The sequence below is a fragment of the Echiichthys vipera genome (genome assembly GCF_963691815.1).
Source record: "Echiichthys vipera genome assembly, chromosome: 23".
NCBI classification, from domain to species: domain Eukaryota; kingdom Metazoa; phylum Chordata; class Actinopteri; order Perciformes; family Trachinidae; genus Echiichthys; species Echiichthys vipera.
In genome coordinates, this window is record NC_139848.1 from 7,825,118 (window position 1) to 7,851,270 (window position 26,153).

At 44.4% G+C, this 26,153-nt stretch overlaps 1 protein-coding gene across 1 annotated transcript; it reads right to left on the reverse strand.

The window, feature by feature from the left end:
- Window positions 1-238: 238 nt before the first annotated feature.
- LOC310964754 (sodium- and chloride-dependent GABA transporter 2-like) lies at window positions 239-8,225 on the reverse strand (the record flags this gene model as incomplete). The annotated part of the gene is made up of 15 exons (XM_083938012.1): window positions 239-400; window positions 568-738; window positions 925-1,025; window positions 2,504-2,606; window positions 2,700-2,837; window positions 2,945-3,057; window positions 3,619-3,743; window positions 4,148-4,251; window positions 4,404-4,538; window positions 5,092-5,224; window positions 6,078-6,168; window positions 6,251-6,391; window positions 7,472-7,606; window positions 7,818-8,062; window positions 8,185-8,225. The coding sequence occupies 15 exons, from the start codon at window positions 8,223-8,225 to the stop codon at window positions 239-241; spliced, it is 1,938 nt and encodes a 645-aa protein (XP_083794138.1).
- Between the last annotated feature and the right edge of the window lie 17,928 nt (window positions 8,226-26,153).

Genomic DNA, 26,153 nt, shown 5'->3' on the forward strand with positions numbered 1-26,153 from the left:
TTAAATTAAGATGAATTTCTTTATGGTAAATTGATACAAGAACTTTGAGTTTTGTGTAATTAACAATGTAAATTTAGCTTAAATTCAGAACTGAACCAGGCCTCTGTGGACTGTTCAAACTGATTTAGTCTAGAATTCTCAATTGGGACCCAGCAGCGTTAACTCTAACCTATACCCTCCCCTTTGCCACACCTGATTGGCTGACCAGCATCCAGTGATACATCGCCGTTGACCATCATCAGGGCAGACGATCCTGGATGATCGGATAGTCTGTGATCGGCTTCCTCTGCTTCTCAGTCGGAGGCAGTGCAGGGCTGTGGGGGAGCGCTGAGGTGTTGTTGGGGTAGTCGCGGAGGGCCAGTGATGTGTTTGTGGCAGGTCTGCACAGACGTTGGAAGCGCTGGGTGGGGGTTAAAAAGTCCCATTTAGATGATTGTTTTAATATCATAGCATACAGATCACTATTAAGTTGTTTTTTTCCTGTGTTTAATTCTAAATGTTCACATCATGATGTACATCATCAGCAGCAAGTGGTGGTACGTTCAATAGAGTGAGTGCTGGTATAACCTGGGGTAGGGTTCCCTGGGTGGTGGCCAGGGCGTAGATGGCCCAGATGGGAAGCAGGGAGACGGAGGAGAAAGTCAGGAGCCAGCCCAGCGCGGTGGCCCAGGCTGGAGCGAGCAGGCCGTTCCCCAGGCTCAGTGGAGACCAGCTCACCAGGGAAAACACAAAGGTAGCCTGTGGGCATAAAGGAGGAGGACTGGTTGACACAGTGACACCTCCACTAGTACCTGGGCTCAACCGGTATGACAGTCTGAAGTCCAACATGTTTAGACAGATCGACAGGCACATGCGTTTATGTGTATACTATTTCACAGCAAGCGGACACTTGTGAAAGCTGGTCAGCAGGGAGGGGTGACTTACAGTGCACACGGCCGGGGTCAAGTATTTCCAGCACAGCTTGAAAGCAAGCAGGGGGCTGTAGCCGGTCATATCCCTGATGTTGGCACTGAAGCGCTCGGCCCCTGCGGCCAAAACAAGAACAAAATTACCACGAGTGCTTGTGGTTTGGTTTATGGCTGACTTGTTGCTTTTGGTGGCAGTGGCTAACTTCAGTTGGACTGTTTTTTGTGAGTATCCACCGCTGGAGAGGAAAAAACAAGTAAGGCAGCAGCAACGCCACGAGAAGGAAGCAATGGTAGTAATCTATTTATAATGTATAATTTGCAGGATCAGATTGGCATAAAATCTAGATCCATTGTCATTCCAACTAAAAAAATTCATGATGTCGGCAGCGGTATCAGAAATCTGTCATGTTGCCTCTCTAAATCGGTATCGTCTTAAAAATCCCACATCAGTCAGGCCCTAGTTAGCGTATATTAGTGTACTTAAAATACTGTAAATGCCCACAGTCAAAAAAAGGAGGAGGGTGGACGTGCACTGGAGTCCTGACCGCTGTGTTACCAAGTCCACTACAACCCCTCCACCCAACTGTGCTGCTCCACTCACCTCCTGCTGGGAGAGCCATATAAACAGACCTCCTTGGTATTCATATTCACACACACACACACACACACACACACACACACACACACACACACACACACACACACACACACACACACACACACACACACACACACACACACACACACACACACACACACACACACACACACACACACACACACTCATCTATATGACTCATTTGATGGCACTTCTCTTTTTTTACGTCACAACTGTCCTTGGTCTTAATTCTTCAACAAATACAAAGCTAACTGTTTCAACGCTCTGACACTTATTGTAGTCCTGATGTATGTACGCGGCACATTCCACCCATCTCACCCTTAAACAAACAGTGTTTTTGTAAATGCTTTAGAGCCCCAGGTCTGGCTGGGATAGGGGCTCCCTGCGGCTGCCAGACTGAGACTGAGAGGCGACGGGCCCGGTAGCTGATTTAGGGCCCGGAGGAGACAGACGGGGGCCTGGCTAGGAGCCAGTCTCCTTACAACAGTGGGTAGCTGCAGCCATGTTAATATACTGTCTACTGATTCCAACTGGAATGCAGAAGGAGGGGAGGAGGTGAACTGTGTTTGTTAATCAGATTTTAGGAACTACTTTCATTAGTGGAGTCATAAAAAAAAGTGTTTAATTCTTGGCACTGCTGTGTCTTTTTTAATTTCTGTGTTCAGACAGCTGTCAACCTAAGATTTATTTAGCTTAATGTCAGACTAATGAGCTCCGAAGGAATTTAATTAAATTCAGACATGGAATGAGATGAAGGCATATTTTTCTACATATAAAATGCATTAGGGTAGAATCTACAAAGACAAAGGAGAACGTGAGGCTGCAGAGGAGGAGAGGAAAGGAGGAAATGAAAAGAAAGGGGAAGAAAAGGATGAAAGTAAAGTGAAGGAAATGAAAAGAAAGGGAATGAAAGGGGAGGATAGGAGAGGAGAGGAGGAAATCAAAGTCAATGAAATGGAAAGGAGAGGAGTTGTACCGTAGACCCAGCCGATGGCCACAGACTGGAAGATGGAGAGAAGCAGCAGGCTGGCTCCGCTGCAGGAGAAATGGTCATAGATCTGGAACACGTACAGTCCACTCTGCATCAGGACGGACACAGAAGAGAGAAAACTCCATTATTAGGGTCATGTCCACCTCACACTTACCTCACGCATCCATCTGTCCATCCTCACCGGCGTGACCATGACCAGTCCAAGCAGGAAGCAGACGACGCAGACAAATAGCAGCAGTAGCTCTCTGCGGTGGCCTCGTCGAATCAGATGAGGGTACAGGTCAGTCACGGACGTCATCAGGGCCTCCAGACTCACAAACTGGGGGTCGGAGGGGAGGCAGGGTCAGCGCGTGCGCTGTCAGGTTTCACAGTTCACGTAACTCATCGACGCCATTGAGAGTGATTCCTCAAAGTCAGAGTCTCTACCTGTGTGTCCAGCCCCAGCATGATGATCATGAGGAAGAAGCAGACGGCCCAGAGTTGGGGTACAGGCATCATGGCTACAGCTCTCGGGTAGGCTATGAAGGCGAGGCCAGGCCCTGAGAGCATGAAGAGAAGATATGTAGAACAAATGTTATCCAAACAGCTGGGTATTAAGTTGATTTTATAGATTCAGATGCTGGTTATCCAGTCCAGGTATCTTCAAATGCCGTTTCCAGTCATATCAGAGGAAAATATAACCAAGTATAACCAAAGTATGTGTTGAAATTATGCCATAGATAATGAGATGTTTTGTGATTTTTGGGGGAAAATAAAGAAAAATATAATTATTACAATGCATTTGTCCGTCTCTTAATATTTTCCAACTTTTCCTTCCCTATATGTGGCACTCCAAGCTCATTTATTCTTTAAAAAAAGAAGTTGGGTACTGTTTAGCAAACATTAGACACAGCAGTAAATAGTGCATTTGTTAGGAGATTGGCTTAATACTACTTAAAGCTACTTCAGGCTTTACCTGTGACATGGGACTCAAGGCATTTTGTGCCTGGTCATGCCAGGAGGTGGCTCAGTTAAATGTATTTATTTTTTCTCTTGAGCTGTTGTCCTTAATGAGATCCCCCCCCCCACTTCTGCTGTTTCCATCCCCGACCCTGTTTCACCTGACTGGGCCACGGTGGATATGTCCACGCCCTGTTCTTCCGCCATGAAGCCCAGCACTGCAAAGATGGCGAAACCTGCCAGGAAACTGGTGGCGCTGTTCAGGAGGCACAGTAGGAAAGAGTCCCTGGAGGGTCGTACAAACAAAAATTTAATTTAGCATCATAGCAAGACACGATTTTAATAAATACATGTAGAAAAGTGCCTAGAACAGAGTTCCCTGAGGTCTCTGGCCTTGTATTATGGAGCTCTGGCCTGTTAAACTCATGCCAAGAGTTAAGTGCTTGGCTCTTTCTGTCTGTGTATGTGTGTGTGTGTGTGAGTCGTAGAGTGTGGGAAACATGGCAGCGAAGGCTTTTCTTTAAGGTGTGGCTGTATCAGTGTGTTTTCTCTGTCCATTCCAGCCATTCCTTCTTGAAGCCATCTGACCAGCGGGAGCTTACACGTTACCTTTCAGTGAATACGGACTGTCTGAAGTGAAGTGACGAGACTTGCTGTTGTGTGTTTGTGTGTGTGAAAAAATGGTCTCACTTGTAGCAGTTGTTGTTGAATTTGTTGTAACTGCCGAGGGCCGTGAGACTTCCCAAACCGATTCCATATGAGAAAAATATCTGGGTGCCAGCATCCATCCATACCTGTCGAGAGAGAGGTGCATTAACACTGAGGTTTCACCGCAAATGACACAAGGAAAGAATGGAACCGACTTCCCGTGCTATCTAAAATGGGCCAAAAATGTGTCTCTCATGAACTCTCGTTAAAGTGTGTTTGTGTGTGTGTGTCGGTGTACCTGTGGGTCTGCCAGGCGGGTGTGGTTAGGCTTGAGGTAGTAGATGATGCCCTGGGCTGCTCCAGGCAGGGTGGCACCGCGCACCAACAGCACAAACAGCATGACATATGGGAAGGTGGCTGTCAGGTACACCACCTATAATGTACACAGCGCGCAGGGATGTGGTCAGGACGGCACGGAGACAGGGAAAAAAAGAGATGGGGACATGACGGCAATGTCCTCAAACAGAGCTGAAATACTAAAAGAGGGAACCCTGGAAAGTTGGAGTGTTGGACTCTGTTGACAGATGGTGGCAGCGACACAACAAACAAGTCCTGCAGAACTGCTGTTTCATTTGCCAACCATATGAAAGAACAACATTTATGTTCTGGTTCTATCTTTGCCACCACTCAGTCTGAACAGTTCCATGGACACTGCTCTTTTTCTGACCTTGAGCTCTTTGGATTCAGCGGCAAATAAAAAGAGGATTAATCTAGAGCAGGGGTTTTAGGTCTGACGCTGTGCCCCCATGCTCAGACAAAAAAAATGAGAGAACTGTTTGTTGGTTCTGTTCTGATTCAGGGGATCATTTCATAAAATTGTTATATTTGCTTCCTGGTTCGAGCAGTTCAAACAAGCTGTTCTCTGCTGCCAGACTGTCACTGCGAAAGCGTTCAGGAGTGAGGATATGGGTGTGTTTTCTGCTCACCTTTCCGGTGGACCTGACTCCCTTCCAGACACAGAAGTAACACACGACCCAGACGACAGCGAGACACAGAGCTAGCTTCCAGCTGACTGGACTCAGCTCGTCTAAACTGCTGGAGAGACGGAGCACCTCCCGCCTAGCACACACACACACACACACGCACACACACACATTGAATTGTCTTTATTGTCATTGTACCAGTACAACGACATTTACAGTACAATTCCTTAAAGTGCAGAAATTATTTTACATTAAAAGCATCAAAAAGAATAGGCTAGACCTTTGGGACACATTTGAAACGACAAGCTTACACACCAGCACGCACACACACACACACACACACACACACACACACACACACCGTAGCAGCTTAAGGGCAAAAGACAGTAGATTGCAGAGACCCTGAGCATCATGTACCATCATAGGTAAAGGTATTTGCGGTGTTCAGCACTGTTATATCTTTTATATAAAAACTGTTCTTAAGTCTGTTAGTCCGAGCATTCAGAGACCTGAAACGTCTGCCCAAGGGCAATAATTTTAAGTGTTGGTGGCCTGGGTGGGACGAATCACTCTCAATGTTTTTAGCCCTACTAAGACAGCGAGAGCCATACAGTTCTTCGAGGGTGGGGAGTGAGCAACCAATGATCTTTTGGGCTGTGTTAACAACCCTTTGGAGGGCTTTCCACTGTGCTTTCTTGATGGTGGTTGTGGTGTTAATGTTCAAAGTTAAGTCCTCCTGTATGTGCACACTGAGAAACCGGAAATCCGTTACCCTTTCCACCTGTTTCCCCACGATGAATAGGGGTTGAGGGTCTGTTTTGGCTTTCCTCCTGAAGTCTATGACCAGCTCCTTGGTCTTGGAGGTGTTCAGGACAAGGTTATTGTCTGAACACCATAATGACAGCTAACACACACACACACACACACACACACTGCTGTTGACGTATGATCAACAACAAAAAGTGAGAAACCAAGTAATCTGCACTCACTCCCAAAACTCCATGACAGGGGAGGTGGCGTTCTCAGGTAAACTGCTCCCATTGGCTGTCTGGTTTTGGCGGTCGAACAGGACGCACGCCTCTGCAGGAGGAACACACTCAAGGTTTTACACAGCGGCCTCCAAGTGCAATGCAGGAGCTTCTCATTTCCTGCCCTTACTGACCGGTGTTCCACGTGTTGTTACAGTGCGACCAGGGCAGCTCCGCCTCGAAGCAGTAGGACAGGTAGAAGAGAGCCCAGGCCAGGATGACGATGTAGTACACGCAGCCGTGCAGGATCATCACTTGGCTGGCATAGCCAAGGCCTGAAGAGACAGAGATGCGGAGGACGGTTATGGAAGGTTATTTACACAAGCAGATCCCATCAGCAGGTTTACGGACAGATAAAGACAGTTCCACAAATAAATGAGCTTCAAAGAAGTCATGCACACAAATGATATTATCAGTTCCAAGTCACTTGAGTTTCAGATGAGAGCATCCATTCATTGAGACACTCGACTTGCAGCCCACACCTACTATATCTTCATTAAGGATGAATGATGGTCTTATGAGGCTTTGGGTGGGTTAGAAAGTGGGTGCCGTTTGCCCAGACAAATGGCTGTTTGTGGTATCCTTTAATGAAATTCAGGCCTCCGTCTGATGGTGGCGTATTGAATGTGCGAACCAGCGAGGAATTCCTACAGAAGCATTTCTTTGTTTGTGTGTGTACAAACAAATGTGGAAAAGCTGTGTGTTCTCACCGCGGTGCCACAGAAGAGTTTGTCCCCGCGCTACACACATGGCCTTCACACGACAAGCTGTCAACACAATACTGGGAACCCCGTGTGCATGTGTGTGCATCTGCGGGCCATATGGACCAAAGGGCGGAGCAGCGTATTTTTATCACTGACCTGGGTAAAAAACGGAGCACACACATAATCTGTCTTCAATGTGGTGGAGCAGCTAGCATGTTATTGGCTTTATCTGCGCCTGCAAACTAAATGGACAGTCTGCATTGCACATGGAGGAATGGGAGGGTTGATAGGGGGCCCAACACCTATTGTTTGGCCTAGGGCCCCCTAGCAAGTAAAGCCGCCCATGTCTGACCCCTTGAAAGCCAGTATAGACTTTCCTTTTTAAAAAAAACAACAAAAAAAACACTATAATGCAGCATTGATCATGGCAGATTCTGTTTCACTGGATTAATATTGTGTTAGAATACCTACATTACTCTGTTTGGATAGTGGGATACCATGACAACAAGACATGCAACCTCGAGTGTGTGTTTTGGCAGGGAGCGTGTTGCCTTCTGCACACAGCTGGCAGGGCGCGACAAATTGTTAATAAATATATTACGGTACTGTACGGGAAGGACAGTTCACAGTGACATAATTAGATGTGTGTACCTCCAAATATTGGGCAGATAGCCCTCCAGGCGCTGACCCCACCCAGGCTGGTGTACTGTCCCAGTGAGGTCTCCAAGAGGAACAGGGGGATGCCACACAGCACCAGGAACAACAGGTAGGGCACAAAGAACACACCTGCGAGCAACCAAGTCATAACCCCAAATTAATCTCAACTCTAATCTTAAATCTGACCTGACAAAATAGTAAGAGACAATGTCATCCCTAGTTTAAGAGAATAAGAACAAGAACAAAATAAAAAAAGACACAGGCAGAACAGACAGAGATCCAAAACAAAACACTCTGCAGCAGAAACTTCCTCTCTCCTCCCCTGACCCGCACGCTTTACCTCCTCCATTCTTGTAGCACAGGTAAGGGAACCTCCAGACGTTGCCCAGGCCGATGATCTGCCCCGCCACGGCCAGGAGGAACTCAGCCTTGCTCGCCCACTGCCCCCTGGGTTGCACGTCGTCTTTGCTGGCTTCTTTCCCGTTGGGGAGGCTCGCTTGGCGGAGCTTGTTCAGCAGCGGGTCTTCTTGGTGTGGAGGCAGCCGGTCATCCATCACCGGTTTCGGCAGAGACACGCACACACCCCTGGAGAAAGACAAACACAAGGCATCAGGAGAAAAGCTGGAAAGGGAGAAAGTGACGACATCGCGTAAAGAAATATAATCCCTTGACATTTGGTAAAGGAGCACAAAGCGAGTTTCACTCACATGATCGCAGTGGTGGTTGTGTAACGAGAATTTGGGTGCATTTTGTGACAGTTGGTGTGGCAGCCTCACTTATCTGATGTGTGTCTCAGGGACGGCCTTACGTGGGTGTGTGCTCTTTATCTGTTCTCTGCAGAAAACTCAGGGACCCAATTTACGCTCATGCATCTGGCTGGGGACGACTTCTCTCACACATAAGAATACACATTTTTGTTTTAAAGAGCTTTTTTTTTATTTGGATGTCATAGTAGGAACAGAACAGGTGTATTTAATACTAATGATAGCTGCATTCCACCTGAGGGGGGCACACACACACACTGACTTATCCTCTTGTTATTGATGTTATTTGTTATTCTGTGTTTAATAGGTGCTAATAAAAGTTAATGCTGTATCGTTAACGGAACGAGCCATTGTTAATGATCAATTTCACACATAATGTTGCTACTAAAAGTCAAAGTGTGTGCTTTGAAAAAGAAACACATTGCAAAGTCTTTTTTTCTTTACCTCATATTTCTTCACCTCCATTCAAATATTTGTCATAAATGTCCATGTGTTGCAGTCATTTCATGGTGTTATTAGAACATGACAGACAGATTTAGGTGTGTTATTGTGTACCACTGCTATTAATTCAGCTCTACACATTTCCATTATAGGAGCCGGGGATGTTGCACCATTGCTATGAACAGTATCCCTCTCTCTTCACCTCCACAGGGCTGTACCATGTGACCACACAATACTAATAAAACAACCGCAAGCCGCCTTTTTTAAGCTACTTTGACGCCTATAAAGAAATAAAATAACACTGTCGCCCCACGTGGGAACATTCACACGTTCACTTATTGTTGTCGGATACACATGGGGCGGTTCTACGTCACCGTTACAGTACAGTTACTCCAGGCGCGGGAAGGCCTAACGGTGGTCGAGCCCGGATGCCTTAAATGAAAGTGTGAAAGCGAACATTAATATCCACGTTGAGTGTCGAATAAAAGGATGAACTGAGGATAGTTCGACGTTACATTTATCCTACCTCCGTGCTCCCTGCAGGCCTCCGCAGCACGACCACCCCCGCGTCTGGGTGGTCACATGGTTTGTCCCGAGAGGGCAGCTGTGACCGGTGCAGCGCCACAATCCAAAGGTGCATCCACATGTGTAGATGGATTATGACTTTTACCGTAATTACACATAAGTGAGCGTTTCAAAACAACATTTATTTATTTTTTACATGCGGTCTGATTATGTTCCTACTTTAAATATTAGGCTACAGAATAGACTTAGATACAATTATCAATAATAAGGTATTCAACATCATGATATTGTATACGTTTGCAGGGATACTAGTGGCCTGATAAAATATAATACATTATCATCTATGCCATTATTTCAACATACACACGTACGTACACAGGGTTCAGAAATAAGTCGAAGAGTGATTGCACTTTCTCATCTCACCTTCAACCGCTTATCCGGGGTCGGGTCGCAGAGGCAGCAGCTTTAGCAGGGGACCCCAAACTTTCCTTTCCCGGGCCACATTAACCAGCTCTAACTGGGGGATCCTGAGGCGTTCCCAGGCCAGTGTGGAGATCTAATCTCTCCTTCTAGTCCTGGTTCTTCCCCGAGGCCTCCTCCCAGCTGGACGTGCTTGGAACACCTCCCTAGGGAGGCGCCCAGGGAGGACTGGATTTTATCGCAGGGCACATAGAGACAGAGACAGATATCCATTCACACCTACGGGCAATTTAGAGTCATCAATTAACCTTTTGGACTGTGGGAGGAAACCGGAGAACCCGAAGAAAACCCACGCAGACACGGGGAGAACATGCAAACTCACACACAGAAGGGCCCCCGCTTGGATAGAACCAGGAACCCTCTTGCTGTGAGTGCTAAACACCACCCCACCGTGCCGCCCTATATTGCATAGTTGTAGTTGTTATATATGTGGTTTACTGCTGTGTAATAGTGTGATGTTTTTTGTATTCTAGTGTTAGGGTTCCCTTGTCGACAGAGATTTTTGCTTCGTTTCCTGCCCAGGCAGTACAGATGGAAATGAGCTTATAGCTAACTCAGGTACTACTGAGCAACTGTGCATTGTGCCTGTCAAACAAACTAATAAACCAATAAATAAATAAAAACATATCAGGTGTCTTACCTCAGCAGAGATTCAGAACACAGTGATGAGATGTTCGTGTGATCCTTCACCTTGCTGTTATGCAAGGTAAGTGTCTCTTGTTTTTAGATGTAATCTAAGGTGTGATTCATGTCCCTATTGTGGACTCTGTCCTGCAAACGGTCTCGGCGTCTTAACCATTTAGGCCTCCTCATGCAGCTCTCAGCACATTTAATGAGCTGTGTCATTGCCTGTGCTTAATCAGCTAAGAATTTATAGCCACTGTAAAAAAAAGAAAAAAAAAGCCTACAGCCAGTACTCTGCTCCAAGGCCTTTATTCAAAAATGACATTCCACTGGAAGGACATATTATGTTACATTAGTAGGTGTATAAATCACATGAAAAAGTCTTCATTGTACTCTGACTTGTGTACGGAAATCATATTTTGAAAGGGTGTTACGTCAGACTTAACAGCCAGATATGCTCACATTCATATCTGCAGGGAGACTCAAGAAATGTCCACTATAACCACCTGTAGCTGTCATTTTCATTGAATCCCCTGCTGCGTCAATTCATCAGACATAAAAACGCAACCACGGAAGCTCCAATTCAAAATCAGCCTCTATGTGGATGACATATTACTTACTTAGAAAAGGACTCCTTTGATCAAGCATGTGTTCTCGCAGCTCATTCAAGGGCAGTGACATTAGGGTGTAGGGTGCATTGTGGGCAGCTTCCAGGCACAACTCTATCACCTGCAGTTCTGGGTGCATATCAAAGTCTCCATAACGTTCAGCATGATAGCCAACTTCATAATGCTTCTCCAAAACACAGTCAATTTGTACTACTGGATATAACCAACAGCACAGAACGGCATGAGGTTAATTTTTCATTTCCACAATGACTACCTTGGGAATCCTCTGCAAATTGGAACAGATTGCAACGTTCAATTTTAGATTTATTTATAAAAATATTTCAACCTCAATGAACCTCAATCATCCACAATGACGCCTTGTCGCACTGACATCCATCAAGCTAAAGAAAAGATTAACTGAGTTGTTAAAATTATTAACACTATTTCTATGTACAGCTTAAGCCTGCAACTAAGTCCCTATATGAATTTATGTCACGATTGACATTAGTCTCCCTCATTAGTAGAGAAAATTCCCAACAAAAAAATCTAAAAGTCAAGGGTCAAGAGTCAGGAAGTGGTAAAAAGTCTTGCAATCATATACAATGCATACATTCCTCTTGTGTGTACTCCACTCACACACACAGCTTGCCTATCCTTTCCCCCAATGCAGACTCTGCTTTGCTTCCCAGGGGCCAAATAAAATCCCAGCATTAACGGCCCTTCAATGTAGTCGCCATTGTTCTGTCCTGACAAACCTGTAGCCCCTGTTAATGTGGTGCCACAGCGTGTAACTCAGACCAGGCATAGCCGTACATAATTTGGGAGTGCTTTATGGCTGTTTTTATTGGTGTCTGGCATCCAGGGCAAGGGCAGCAGCTCACTGATATACAGCCGTATGCATTGTGAATCTCTTCAGGCCTGCATCAATGCAGTTGGGTAACTGCAGGATTTTAAAAACTTGTCATAGGAAGCAACCTTGCATAATCAGCGTCTAGTTAGAGTTCTATATATATATAGTTACTGTACAAAACACTGAGTTGGTTAGCAAGACAATTGCAGTCACTTCCCTTCACCAATGTCAGCAAGTTTTGGGATTGTTTCAAGAGGTTATCCAACAAGCGGGAGGTCTCGGGTTCGGAGCCCTAAACGGGTCCAGTTTTGCAGACCTGCACATGCAAAGCTCAGTACCAAAACTGACCCTGTTACCCGTGAATATCTCCAAGTCTCATCCAGACACAACCTATTAATGTAAGTCCCACAACCCGGCCCTTCGTGTTGTTCATGTAATGCAAAGTAAAACAAAGATGACCAATTGTGCGGTAATGGTCTCTCCATATCTGAAGTAATTGTCCCATTGCTATCAGTCAGCTGCATCCTGAACTCTGGAACGATGTTCTATCAAAGTCTGATGAGTGCTCTTTCAATCCCTTGTGTTCTTCACAAAGAAAGTCTATTGTAACAAAAGCTATCGCTATGTGAGGCACAAAGGATAGAAGAAGAAGAAGAAGAAAAGTTCCTTTATTCGTCCCGCAATGGGGAAATTAAATCTTCACTCTATTTTTTCATTTTTCACACACACAGGCCCGAAATACACACACATGACCTATATATATGCAACTTATGGAGAGATGTTAGAGCGAGGGGGCTGCCAGTGACCGGCGCCCCAAGCAGTTGGGGATTCGGTGCCTTGCTCAACAGCGCCCAGGAGATGAACTGGCACAGGGACTCGTACCAGCGACCCTCCAGTTCCCAGCCAAGTCACATATGGAGCTACTGCCGCCCCAGTAATAGCGTAAAGAAAACGAGTTTGCACGAAGCAATTGGTATTTTTTGTTATACCCTATTGTTGGGACAAGATGAAGAATCCACTTAATTAATGAAAAGGCTTGGCATCTTAACAAAAGGTTTATTCACTTGGATTGAGTGAGACAGTGATCACGTGTAACTTAACGGGTTTTTCTTTTTGACCCCCTTGAGAAAGGTCAGAGGTCAGTGTCAGTACAGTGCAGCTACCAAGCAGCTGACTCGCTCAAAAGCACCTCAACGGCGTGTGTGTCTGACAACACAAGGCCAACTATTTGATTACAGTCTGCCAACTATCAGACCATAATGTAATTCAATATTTGGAGGATATTTTTCTAATGCACTCAGACCAGACACAATCTGCTGCTTCAACCTCCAGGTCAAACACACTGTAAGTAATGAATCCTCTTGCCTCATTTGAACTCCTTGAAAGATGAGGTCCTGATGTGGTCAACATCAGACCTCTAACTCCTTACCTCCTTCCCATGTCCTAAATTGGTAAACATTCCTGCGGCTTAACCCCTTTCCTCTTCAACCTATGTGAAAATCATACCTTGTAAAAGAGGAGTCTTTTAAACGTAACCTCTTGGCCTTATGTCCACACTGTACGGGGCTCCCCTGAGGGATTGTGGTAGGCCAGATATTTGGTGCTGATAATCTTTCCTGCAGATTTTATGGGAAAGTTTTGAGGGGCAATTCCCCACATGAGTCTTTTAACCACAGTGGGTAGTCCCATGATGTGTTAGTGCTGTTTTCAGAGATTTATGAGGCTTCACTAGAAATGTAAGGTTACTTATCCAAATATCAGTAGTTAAATACTTTGACAAATAGAGGTCACCGTGTCTGTGAATATTTCTTTGGCGTGTTTGAATGCAACGTGTAGGACCACTAAGTGATCTGAGCCCTACTCCAGTTATTGAGCTTATGTACTGAATGGACAGTTTTATTCAGTGTGTACTTGCTTGTGGACATGCACGCTAACAACTATAAGGTACTCATTATTACAGAGTAAAAAAAATCAGACCATTACCTCTGAAACTCACAAATTAACCAGTTATATCGTATTTGTTTTGCTGTATAAAAACTAAAAAATGTAAAAATGACATTTTTTCCCCCTGTTGTGTGGAGCTTGGATAACTGTTCCGCTCTTTATGCTAAGCTAATAGGCTCCAGCTGCAAAGTTAGAAAACAGACACAAGTGGTATCAATCTTTCCATCTAACTCCTAGCAGGAAAGCAAATAAGGAAACTCACATATAGAGCTTGTATTGACCGAATGTACCAAATAAGTTTGAATTCTTGGGAGGACGTTTTCTCAAAATACAGATGTTTCCGCTTGAATTGATACCATATGGATTTGAGGATCTCGCTTCCTGGGATGGCCAATTATAGGCAACAATGAGATAAAATCACATGACACACCAAGACATTTTGCGGACTCACTGCTATGCCTGTCCTTATGCTGAACTTACCTCTGTTTATGCGGATTCTCACTAAGCCTTAATGTGGCGCCTAAATGAGATGGATTAATTAAAACCCTGTTCGTCTGGATCATTTTACAGGGAAGTGAGTGCACCCTGCGTCTCCCTCGCCCATCCAGCCTGTGATGAAACGAGCTCTCGGGGAAATCTAGGCAAGCCAAACAAACCCAGATTCCTGTTGCTCACTGAGCCTGAAGCTATGAGCTGAAGGATCATGGGATACTTAGTCTTGTTTCACTTTATTACATATTAGTGTCAACCCTTCAGCAACGTGGAGTGTGGTCATTTTATGGAAACCAAACAATGTTCAACATCTTGGTTTGCCAGTGTGACATTGAAATTGAACACGTCTTTAACAATGACACAGTACGTTTCACAACATATTGTATGATTTTGCAGGGAGGTCAAAGGAGGACAAAAGTGAAGGTGGAAGTCAAGGGTGTTGCGTGTGGCCATGAAAGATCTCCATGTGCCTAAACCTGTTTTCCTTTTCTCAGCAGGCTGGCAATCAGGCTGACACACCTGCAGCTCATCAACTCCCTGCCAACCTGCTATATAACGCCAGCAAGACCGTTCCCTCGAGAGACACAGACCCACCAGCACCTTTGGGCCCACATTATGATTTGTTAAAATCTTTGTTTTAGTAGTTGCTTTATTTTTGGCCTGGAGATGGCCGGCGGCCTTCTTTCTTCGTTTGGTTTTTAGTTTATGATTTGGTTTTGTTAGGTAGGGAGGGGGGCCAGCTCCGACGTCCCTATGAGGGGTGGCCTGGTCCCCCCTCCATTTTTGCTGAGTTTGGCCGGCATCTCCAGGTCCCATTTTGGGTTAGCTGATTTCTTTTTTGGTAAGATCCTCATCTGTATTTTGCTAGTTGTCCTTCAGGAATGTTTGTTTCCTGTTGGGAGAAGTTGTTTAATAAAAAACGCTAAAAGTTCTATCTTCTTTGCTGTCCTTTTATGTTTCGGTCTCCAGTTTGAGCCACTAGTCAATTTATTTAATTGTTTGGAGGCCGTAACACAGGGATTAAACCTTCTAATGTGGTCAAGGCTCCCAGACCTTCACACTCTGGGCTGAGGTTGCCCCGGGGAGGAATGCAGCGTTGGATTATCTCAAAATATCAACTAATAAGCCCCCCTTCTGCCACCACTGACAGCAAATACAAAGACTCCTGCTTTTCATCCCCGTGGAGAATCAAAGACATGAAGAAAACTCTGCGGGAGTCTAACTCTGAAGACAAGTTGATGAATGGAAACTGCTTTTCTGAGCACACAACAATAATGATTTGATTAATTTACAGTGACTAGTACATCACATATCCCCAACGTTGTGGGGTACCTGCAAGGTAATTATGTAATTACAGGCCAACAATTGCATCCATTCTAACCTTTAACCATTTGCTTATTTCATTACTGTGTTCTTTGCTGACTTGGCAGCTTTAACTGGCGAGGTTTTGCATTCCATAGCCAGACGTTTCATACGCTTGGATGCCGGGAGACTTAATTGAGGTTAAGCATCTCGGTCAAGGGGCTCTGAGGGCCACACTGCTCCACTGGGGATTTGTGCAGGGGGGCCCCATGACTCCCTAACCGGCCAGGTTACAGGAAAACATGGGAGTGTGGTGTGTGAAGTAGTCAGACGGGAACATTTGGACTACCATGTTGCATGTAAAACTATTTTGATGAACTGAAGCAAGGGATGATAAAAATCCCAGGCATAGCTTGCATTGAAGACTAAGGTCATGCCCTCTGTACTGTACGAGGGTATTTTAACGACATGAGGAGTTTACGTTCTACAGTTACACACAAATTACATATGATGGAGTTTTTAAGGCTTGATTCTGACATTTATTGGCTGCTTGTTGCTGTTACCCATTATTCTGCCCATATACTGCAAAAACATAAACGAAAAAGTGACCACATACTCCTTAATGGGAGGATAAAACAGTCACAAACTCCTGCTGCTATATTTGCTTATTTGTACACAGCTATGGTTCATGAACGCACCATAGCATCAGGTCCCATTGACGGTAGAACGATGAGGATCTTTGCGGCTTCTCCATGCTGCTGGGGGATAACTGGGCCCGTATAACTGGTTTCAGTTATTCTGTTAAAGCCTTCTGCCAACAACCCATCAAAGGTGGTAGATTACTCCACAGAGGCCAAAATCCCACCGCACAGTGATGACAGAAAAGTGCATTGGCCAAATCCAAGTAGCTGCCTCAGCACAGTGGTCGGATCACAAGGAAGGGTTGGAAAAATCTGTGGTACAGTTTGGCAGACGATACAAAGTCCACGCAGCTAAACGGGGACCACAAATGAAACGCGCTTGAACACAAAATGATTTCATGCCGTAGTAGCACAGAGAGGTGAAGTAGGCCTTTAGGTGAATATATGACAACTTCTCTCCGACAAACTACAGTATCTTATACAGTTGGCTGTGAGAAGAAGATACAACATTTGTCTTCTTAAAAATGGAAAACTATAAGCAGTAAGATTCACCCTTGCCCAGTTCGGTTCAGTACAAACTTTAGCCAGACATTGATTTGTAACAGACATAACTGAGTCACTTCATCCAGTAATGATCGCTGAGGGTGTCTTTAAGTGCCATGCTTTTAATTTGTAAAAAAAATGCGTTTTTTCTTCTTTCAAAAATGTCATAGCCTCGCTTTAAGATGTGTCACAATAGGAAATAGGGACAGGTCTTCTGGTGGCCCTTGTTTATCCATCATGCACATTGTGGTACATTTTTAAGATATCTCAACATCTCTGCAGCCAGGAGGTTCGTTTTTGGAACATCTCATCTCATCTTCGACCGCTCATCCAGGGTCAGGTCTCGGGGGCAGCAGCTCTAGCAGGGGACCCCAAACTTCCCTTTCCCGGGCCACATTAACCAGCTCTAACTGGGGGATCCTGAGGCGTTCCCAGGCCAGTGTGGAGATCTAATCTCTCCACAACGAAGTCAGGACTGGATGTGAATGAGTATAATAAATCCCTTATTATGTAGGAAACTCCTCTAATACAAACCCATATGATAAAGGTATGTGATGAGGATTAAATGTCATGAGGTAAAGGTAAATATTTACATTTTCAGGTACAAGAAATTGGTTTTAAAACGACTATAACAAACACGCTTCTCACATCTGGACTGTTAACTATGCCTATAACCATCAAAGTAACTGGTGGGGGAAAGTAACTAAGTTCATTTGTGCAACTTAATACTTCTACTTCATTACAGAGAGAAATACTGTACTTTTTACATCATTCATCGTATAAGAGGACATGACAAACAGAGATGAACATAAACTGCAAACATGACTCGTGGCATTAAACACAATATTTCATTCAAACCAACACACACATACGCATACAAACACACGTGTACACACATTATATAAAAATCTCACACCTACCAGTGGAAGATTGGCAATGTTCTCTCTGTTGGCTTTTGGATCGTAGTCGGTGCAGGGACAGCAATAAAAACACACACACACACACACGGGTCAGATGGGAGGAGCAGGTAACATTGCTGCAAACATTCACGTGTGCTGAATATGTATTTTTTTCTGGTGGCTATGAGCCACACTTTGAATGAAACAAACGTGAACAGATCAGTCACACAAAGTAAAAAAAACAGAAGTCCCTCACTCACTTTTGAGGCTTGCAGGCTTTAGGTGACACACTCTTGTCCTGTCCTGATGAGGGTTCAACTTGTAGTAAACTGAGGATACAGAGGACATCCCAGGGGTACTGGACCGAAGAGGAGGAGCTGATGAGAGACTTTAATCCACTTCTTTATTCAGCACTGCTCAGTCTCCCAGGGAAAGCCAACGCGACGGTGCTGGGGAGGAGGATCTGACCGATGGTCAAATCAGGGTCAGACCGACTCCATCAGGGTCGTTCCTTGTCACCAAATGTGTCTGTAACTTTAATGGACGGCCCTCAAGGCACAGACGAGTCCGCTTCCCTGCTCTTTGACAATGTGCTGGTTCTGTTGGCTTGATCGGACCGTGAACCCACAAGCATGCCATGTTTTCAGAAAGAGCGTCTTAATCACCGTTACTACCTTAGACAGTTGTCTTTTACTGTTCTCCTTGGGTCTACTTATTTAAGTCCTTAGTTGAATGCACATAAGAGGATGACAGGTGTGCAGATGCGCGGAGAAGGTCAGGTGATCGGGAATGTCGGGTAGACGGGGTACTGCATGGCAGGGAGGAGAAAGGACCTGAAATGAAAGACTATATGTCAAAAGAAGAGAGCGGTTAGAAAATGTGGAATTACAATGTTATGGACTACTGTATATTATATGAAGGCTCCATAAACATCTACTATGAAAGATGCACACACATCCACTCCCAGCACAGGTATACGTATTGACATTTAAACGTGTCTCAAATACACAAACACAACAGCATCATCCTGCAGCATGCCCATTAGACATGAGCAGAATGAGTCAGCAAGTTATGTGTACTTAGAAGATGATATGATGTGATTGATCTGTTTTTTTATTACATTTAATAACAGATTCACACAGATTTACACGTCACAGATTAACAGTGATTTTTAGCGGTTTATATTCACCACGTTTTTCATTTTTGGTTTAGCGTGTTAGCATCCTGACATTGGCTTTTTGCAGTAGGATATGGCTCAGTCTGTCTTTTGCCTAGTCATCTAAATTCAGATGAAACTCTGCCAAGAGGTTGTACATGCAAGCATCTCTCATGTAGGTCAGTTGGCCACGCGAAGCCAAAACTGACATCCGCGGGTCTGTATTCTGCCTCGGAGAGGAAACCTGTCATTTCTGGGCGGGGTCAAGGCCGCAAAAAACTCACGCTGAGCTTTGTCCAGCAGCATTCCAGTGAATAATAATGCATGATACTGTCTCTGAGGAAGGGGAGAGACAGGTTCAAAAGACTGAAAAGAAGTGCGTACAGAGCAAACACAAAGGGAGGGCTGGTGGGAGCAACACACCACATTCCATTGTCTCCCTCTATCAAGATATCATTAGCCTGTGTGGTTGCTCCTCTGTCATTTATTGGCCTGTCATCCCAGACTTCTACTATGGCATGCTGATAATCCCCCTACAGCTTTATGATCTCAGCACGTACTGTGTGTTGCTACTGTCATGTACACACAGGTATCTATATATTTATGTGTCAGAAGGCTGTTCCTGTCTAGTCATACGGTAACTGTTGTCGTTAGTTTGGTTAGGACCCCTGAAAAAAGGGAAACCTGGGACAATGTCCTACCCTGATTCTCCCGACATCGTCCACAGTTCATATGAGAGAATGACTTTGGTAAGGTTTAGGAACTACTAGGTAATTGCATAATTCTAAAAAGGTAAATGTTAAATTTTGGTTTCACACGGAGCACGAACACCAGCTCCCCTGAGTGAAAGTACTGTTTGTATGTTCTCCTTATGCAGACTTTGGACTCTTTATACAACTCCCTACCATTTTCACTCATTTTACTACGTCATTTTACAGCAACAGGGGATCCAGCTTATGAACAGATGATTACGATCTACTGAGCCAACTAGGAGGTAGAGAAGGGCCATACCTCTGCTAAAAACTGATAACGGCTGATAACATTCGAAAATGGTGCATCCAGAACCTGAAGTGTTTTTGTTTTTTTTAAGTGTGGAAAGAGTTTCCTGATCCTGGACTTGTTCTATTGGCAGTACAGGCAGTCCTTAACCATATGCCTGTAAATCAGTCTGTCAAACAATGCTGCCTGAAACCTTTTGGCTTCTCAAGCTGGAGTGTGATGTGGAGCTCTGTGTGTGTGCATGCATACTGCAGACTGTGTACCTGATTGTAAAAGCCCCAATTAGATCTGTGTCTGTCTCACCTCAGTGGTTTTCTGGGAAAGAGAAAAGAGAGAGAGAGAGGCAGAGAGAGAGAGAGGCAGAGAGAGAGAGATGCAGACTGATAGAAGGCAAAGCAGTCTGTCATTAAGAGTGCAGGGCCCCATCAAAACAAGACCAACATGCTCTAATAACCAGCTTTCCACTGTGCTCTGTCTCCGTCGTCCCCCCTGCATCTCTCTCTGGTTTTATAGCTTATTTACCACTGTCTTATATCCTCCGTCACTCGGTTTTGTATTCTATTTTAAAGATTTATTCCACAGGTGCTACTAAAGTGAGACACGAATGACCTCCCACCGAACGTCTATAACTTGTTCTTTTTCTCTGCATGATCATCTCGCTAGAAATGTGGCTGCTGAAGGACAGATTGCTTGAAGATGCTTCTGAAATGCTTCCAGTGGAAATTGGCCACCGTCTCCTTCTGTCTGCTCCTCGTGTCTTACATTATGTAACCTCTGCTCAGAGTTGGTATCTTGTGTTGTCTGGCAATGCCGTCTCAACATCAAATTATTTGGGAATTTCCCTGTCGCCGAACCAGAGGTTAGACTTTTGTGCAACGCAGACACATGTCCGTGAGGAAGGCATTTCCTAAACTTGCCCAAAGAGCTCAGATTTTTTCCCATGATGACAGTTTCTTGCGAAATGACCGCGACTGGAATAACTTGTTAAAATATGCATTGGATAATTGCTCTAATCTGTCTATTCTGCGATATTTGAGGCTGTTATTTGTGGTTATATTAGACTTAGTCTTGTTAAACAGCTGTTGCACACACAGAACAGTGGATTTATACGTACTGTAGGGTGCCTATAATTCCAAAGTCCATTAACAAATTGTCCATTTCTGTATAATGCTCTATTAGTTTGGGGCTTTTGGTCAATTTGTAGCCCCCCTAAAGACGGATAACCAATATTCCACTGTTCCTTTCTGTCTGGTCTTTTAGGGTCACAGAGTTGGAACATGGATGGACAGACAGTGATGCAGAAACCTTTTGGCACAATGCAGCGGTAACAGAGGCAGAGAGAAGGGAAAAAATGCAGAGAAATGAGTGGGTTGGTCAATGAAACGGCAAAGAAGAGGCCAGAAATGTGGAAAAACATTGTATGCGGTTATATTGTTTGCTTCACAAAATAACCTTTAATAGCGTCAAGTATGTTTTTGCACGGCCTGCTTAAAATCTTGTTCTCCCAAACAATGCAATGTCGAGCTTTGCCACACCACAGTGTGTTTCTGCTTAGCTCGACTTAGCTGCGTACTGTTTTCAGGCTTTCGGAAAGACAAATGCAAACACATGGGCCACATAAAAAAATCTGTCATGCTGTTGTGATCATCTCCCTTAGCATAATAAATAACGTCCAACTAGGATACGTCATATGAAAGCATAATCAGGGATGAGATGCATCGTTCCTCCAACAGATGATGATGTCATGCATGATGGATGGACAGAAAGAACATTAAACTGATCCTGCAGAAATGTCACTGGCGCCAGTAAACTGGTTTCGATAAGTGTGTTAAATTAAGATTTAAAAAAAAGAGATGGATAAAAAGAGAAATTAAGTGTTGACATACGATGAAAAAGCCCCTCTAGAAACATGTGTCCGTGCAGAGCGGTCATCTTTAATTAGTGTATTGTTAATGTGAGATACAGTCATTTTTGGTGTGATTATACCCACACCCCGTCCCACTCTGACAGGACGTAAATGCATTCCAGGCCTCTTTGCTCTGAGCATTTACTACAGTGAGACATGCTGTCACATTTGTCTTTATCTGATGGCTTAGTCTGACACTGACAACCAGAGTGAGCAAACAGGAACCCGAGGGCTTACAGCTGCTTTCTTGAGTTGCAGCTTCGTCCGACACATGCACAGCTGCACGAATACAAACAGAAATGTAATGACAGAATGCACATAGTATAGACATATTTTAAATGCCGGTGGGGTGTCTTGCATTTAGCTTACATCAGTGTGGCTAAAAAGATTCCAGCAGTCGAAGAACTTGCAGCACATTCTGTATAGATAAAGTGGTATTTATACTGTATATGTCCGTATGACTTTAACACATACTGTTAGCACAGGTACAGCTCAGGAGTTTGCTAGCTACTCTCCAGCTAACTATGCTAAATGCCAGGTCTTTGCAGGCTGTGTGCATTTGACCACAAGTTCATGACGTGTGGGATTAATGACAAGATGGTTCTCAGTATTGTATATGATTTAAAGTTATGATCCAGAAGATTTGAATTACATCAAACCCCATTTTAACACAATTGTTATTGCTGGCATTAGCCCCCTTAGCTACTGCTGCTACGAGTTTTTAAACTTTCTATTCTCGCACAGACCTCAACGATAATGGTGGCAGACTTACCACTTGAAATTCATAGTCATTTTTGGGATAGTGGACAATAGTGGATAAAAGTAGGCCTCTCATTTTGTCGGCTGAAACTGTTGCTTGTAGATTTTATCAGCTACTTGTTTCTAATGTTAACTTCATGAGTTGAAAACAATGTCCACTGGCTTTTCAATGTTTCAAACTGACTAGTTTTAACACAAGAATCTTGGAAAAGGGTCCTAAATTCGCACTTTATGGCTCTGTGCATGATATCCTGCTAAAAGACTGAGGCTAAAGTTGCATGTTTCAGGCAAAAAGTCCTCACACAGCTAGTGAAAACTATAGTCTCACAACATCACACATTTTTAACTTTAACCTTGTCTCTGTCCAATCTACTTATGACAGTTATTGTAACAATGAGAAAGGCATCAGCTGTCTCCCTCGCCATGGGTGCAAACCTGTAATCTGGCTCAGAAGTATTTTGTTCATGGTGAAATATTTACAAGTGCTCATCCGAATGAACAAGAGCTAAGGTTCCTTTATTACACGCCCCACCTTTCAACAACCACTTATTTAATGGAGGAGAGGAATCTGACAGGGTTCCTGTAAGGGGGCAGAGCCTTGTCTCTCAATGACACATTTGGATTCCCGAGCAGTAAACAAAGGGGCTGTGATCAACAACTGCAGTCCTGGACATGACTCCAGTGTGTTAACATTCTTTAGGAAAAATCTGCAGATTGTAAGGAGAGCTGTGAGGACAGGGGCGGGCAGTGGTGTAATGGAATGAGGCATGTGTTTATGGCTTTTTGGCAAGGGCGAAGCTGGCTTTTTACGCCGAATGTCATTTTTAATCCCCTGCATATTTTTTGGACTCTGTAGTGCAAAAGTAGAGTCGAAACTTAGCTGAACAGAAGAAGAAAAATAAGATCTGTGACCTACGATGTGTTCATATATCACAGCAGGAAGAGTGAGAGGAAACATCTCTGAGCACTGCAGGGAGGGTCCACTTCTCCGGTCCAAATCTAGGCTTATAACCTCACTATCCCTCTGCTGGGACCTCATTTACAAAAGTATGTGTGTTGATTCTGTCCTTTTGCTCTATTCCAAGCCAGAGTTGTGATTCATGAAAAGCCCAAGTGTTTCATTTCAAACGGAGCTACGTAATAACATCGTAACCTCCTGCATGCTGTCTGCATTATAAAGCTCTTTGTTGCTGGAGCAACTTCTCCCCGCATATATCCTCATCCGACATCAAGGAAGCAATATAGGAAGCGATATGCTCTCTGCAGTCTGACACTTCATCACCATCATCATCATTATACAACGGAAACACTTAGATAAAGCAATACACATGAGTCGAAACCCACTGTGGAGGATCAAATTGATTAAGAGTAACAAACCGAAGAGAGGAAAAAGAGGATGCATGGAAAATGCTGAAAATATGGCAGCCAAAATAACATATTATCACAGCATTGTAAAGACACACACTTCAAAACACAACAGTAGAAATGACTCAATAAGGATTTTAGAGGGAAGGCTGGAAGAGCTAAACGCTATTCAGAATTAAAAGGTATCCCATGGAGTTTTTGTGGGTCTCCATTTTCTTTGTATCATGCACCTGCGCGCACTGGAGAATGGTCCTCACTCATTAAATAGCTTATAAGACCTGTTGCCCAACGACCTATATTAACCTTAGCCATTCAAGGTCAATGCCTAACCTCAACCATCTCACTGAGTTTCGCAAACCTTGGGTGAGCATCCAGACACGACCCCCGAGCACGAAAAGACACCGCGATAAATCTTCCTGCCGCCGTTTTTACACTAGTTCCCTGAGCTATGCAATGCACCAACAAAGGTAAAGAAGAAGACTGCATGATGGTAAACAAAGCATGACCTTAAATATGCCGTTTGTTGATTGGACGGTTTTTAACAGAGAGTATAAGGCTCTAGAAGAAAGGCCACACTATCTTACACACATCCGCGAGTGCTGACTTAGTGCTCTGGCCTGCAGCCTGTTGCAGCTCAGCTAGATTTACTGTCACCCCTCATGTCCCCTCCAGGCTTTTCATTACCCTTCCCCTTGTGATGAATTGCCTCCAGACACAATAGGCACCCGCTGTCCTCTGACGCGTTCCCCTCGTCAAAGTGATGGCACACTTCAAGGCCAGAAAAAATCTGGAACTTTTGACGAGTCCAACTATATTTGGCAGTTTCTCAAGTGAACAAGTGTTTAAGGGATTCTCCTTTTGGATTCCCTGTGAGGCTGTGACCATAAATCTATTAAACAGTGTTTTTTTGTGGCGATAAAAAACAGCGCTGATTGCCTTTGCCGAAAGGAATGCCCTCAAAATAAAGCAATACATCAAGAGAATAACCCTGACCCCTTGAAAGGTCAGATGTTTTTTTTTTTCTTTAAACCCCTCTCTCTAGTAATCTGGCGATATTCTATCTCATGGTTTAAACCTGACCTTGCACGACATCCCGATGCTCACATTTTCTACTCAGGATTTCTTTTTTTCTTTTCCTGAACTTAAGGGCCTCTTTCCTATCTAAGCTTTTAAAAGCCAGCCAAATAGCATTCCTCGACATTAGCACGTCATAAAACCAAAAACTGCTTTCCTCCAGGATCTGTGGCTCTCTTGTGCTCGCTGATGTTAGCACTGCAGCCGACATACGAAGGGTTTTACACCAAATGAAGCTTCTAAATCCAGAAACATGATGTGATTGAAAGTTTGAAACGTTGGCTATCTCATTCTTCCGATTACCATCACATAAACATGTATAGTAGGGTCAAGAGTAGAGAGCTAACATGATCTTCCTAATGCAGCAGCTCAAACAAGTGTATCTATTTGTGGCAACCTGTGATTTTGTGGTATGCTGCCCTCAGAGACAAAAAGAAGAGAGAGTGGGAAAAAAACAAGTAAATGTGTGGATGTAAGGAGATCTGTCTGGAATGCCGTGAGAGAATGCAGCACCGAAAAACCACGGAGTCAAACTCTGCCCTGCGTCTCGCCTGGCCCGCGACCAAAAAGCGTGAGCTAAGGAGACAGAAACCCAGACAGTGGTAGGAGATAGTGGAGCGTGCCCCACAAAAATGCTGCTTAAGCCTGGCAGAAACAAACGCAGACCCCCCACCCTCGCAAAAAAACAACCAGAGACGCCTCGGGTTATCAGAAATGAGAATTTGTGGTGTAATATTATCTGATAGAGAAGACCTTGAAAAATACCTTCAGCGTATTGTTTTACAAAAACAAATCTGCCCTGAGATTTCTGCCTCCATATCAATACAATAGAGGTAAAATACAGCGGAGGCATCCGCACAAATGAAGCTAAACTATGTGCATGGCTAGATACCCGTAGAAGTAGAGAGAAAATATGTTTGGCCTACGTAGGATGTATTTAACTCCAGCAAAGATGAGATGCTGTTGGTTGAGTCTTGTTGTACTCTCTGTGTCTCTCTCCCACTAAGGGTTTTGTCTCTAATGTGGAGCTCCTTTTCCTCTGGGAGGATGTTTGACAGGAAATGGCAATGGCTGGAATCCCTCATGGGGTTCAGGCAGCCATTTCCTGTGCCAACCTCTACCAAGCCATGCCAGCTTACGGCTCGGCCCAGACCACCGTGAGAAAAGCAGCGTTCAACGTCAACATGGGAAATGAGGACTGGGCCTTCCCTTCCCTTGCTGTGGTCCCAGAAAAAAAAAAACGACTACCACTACAACTCCCAGATCCCAGTGTTCATCAAAAAACAAAAGTGGCTGTGGATAGC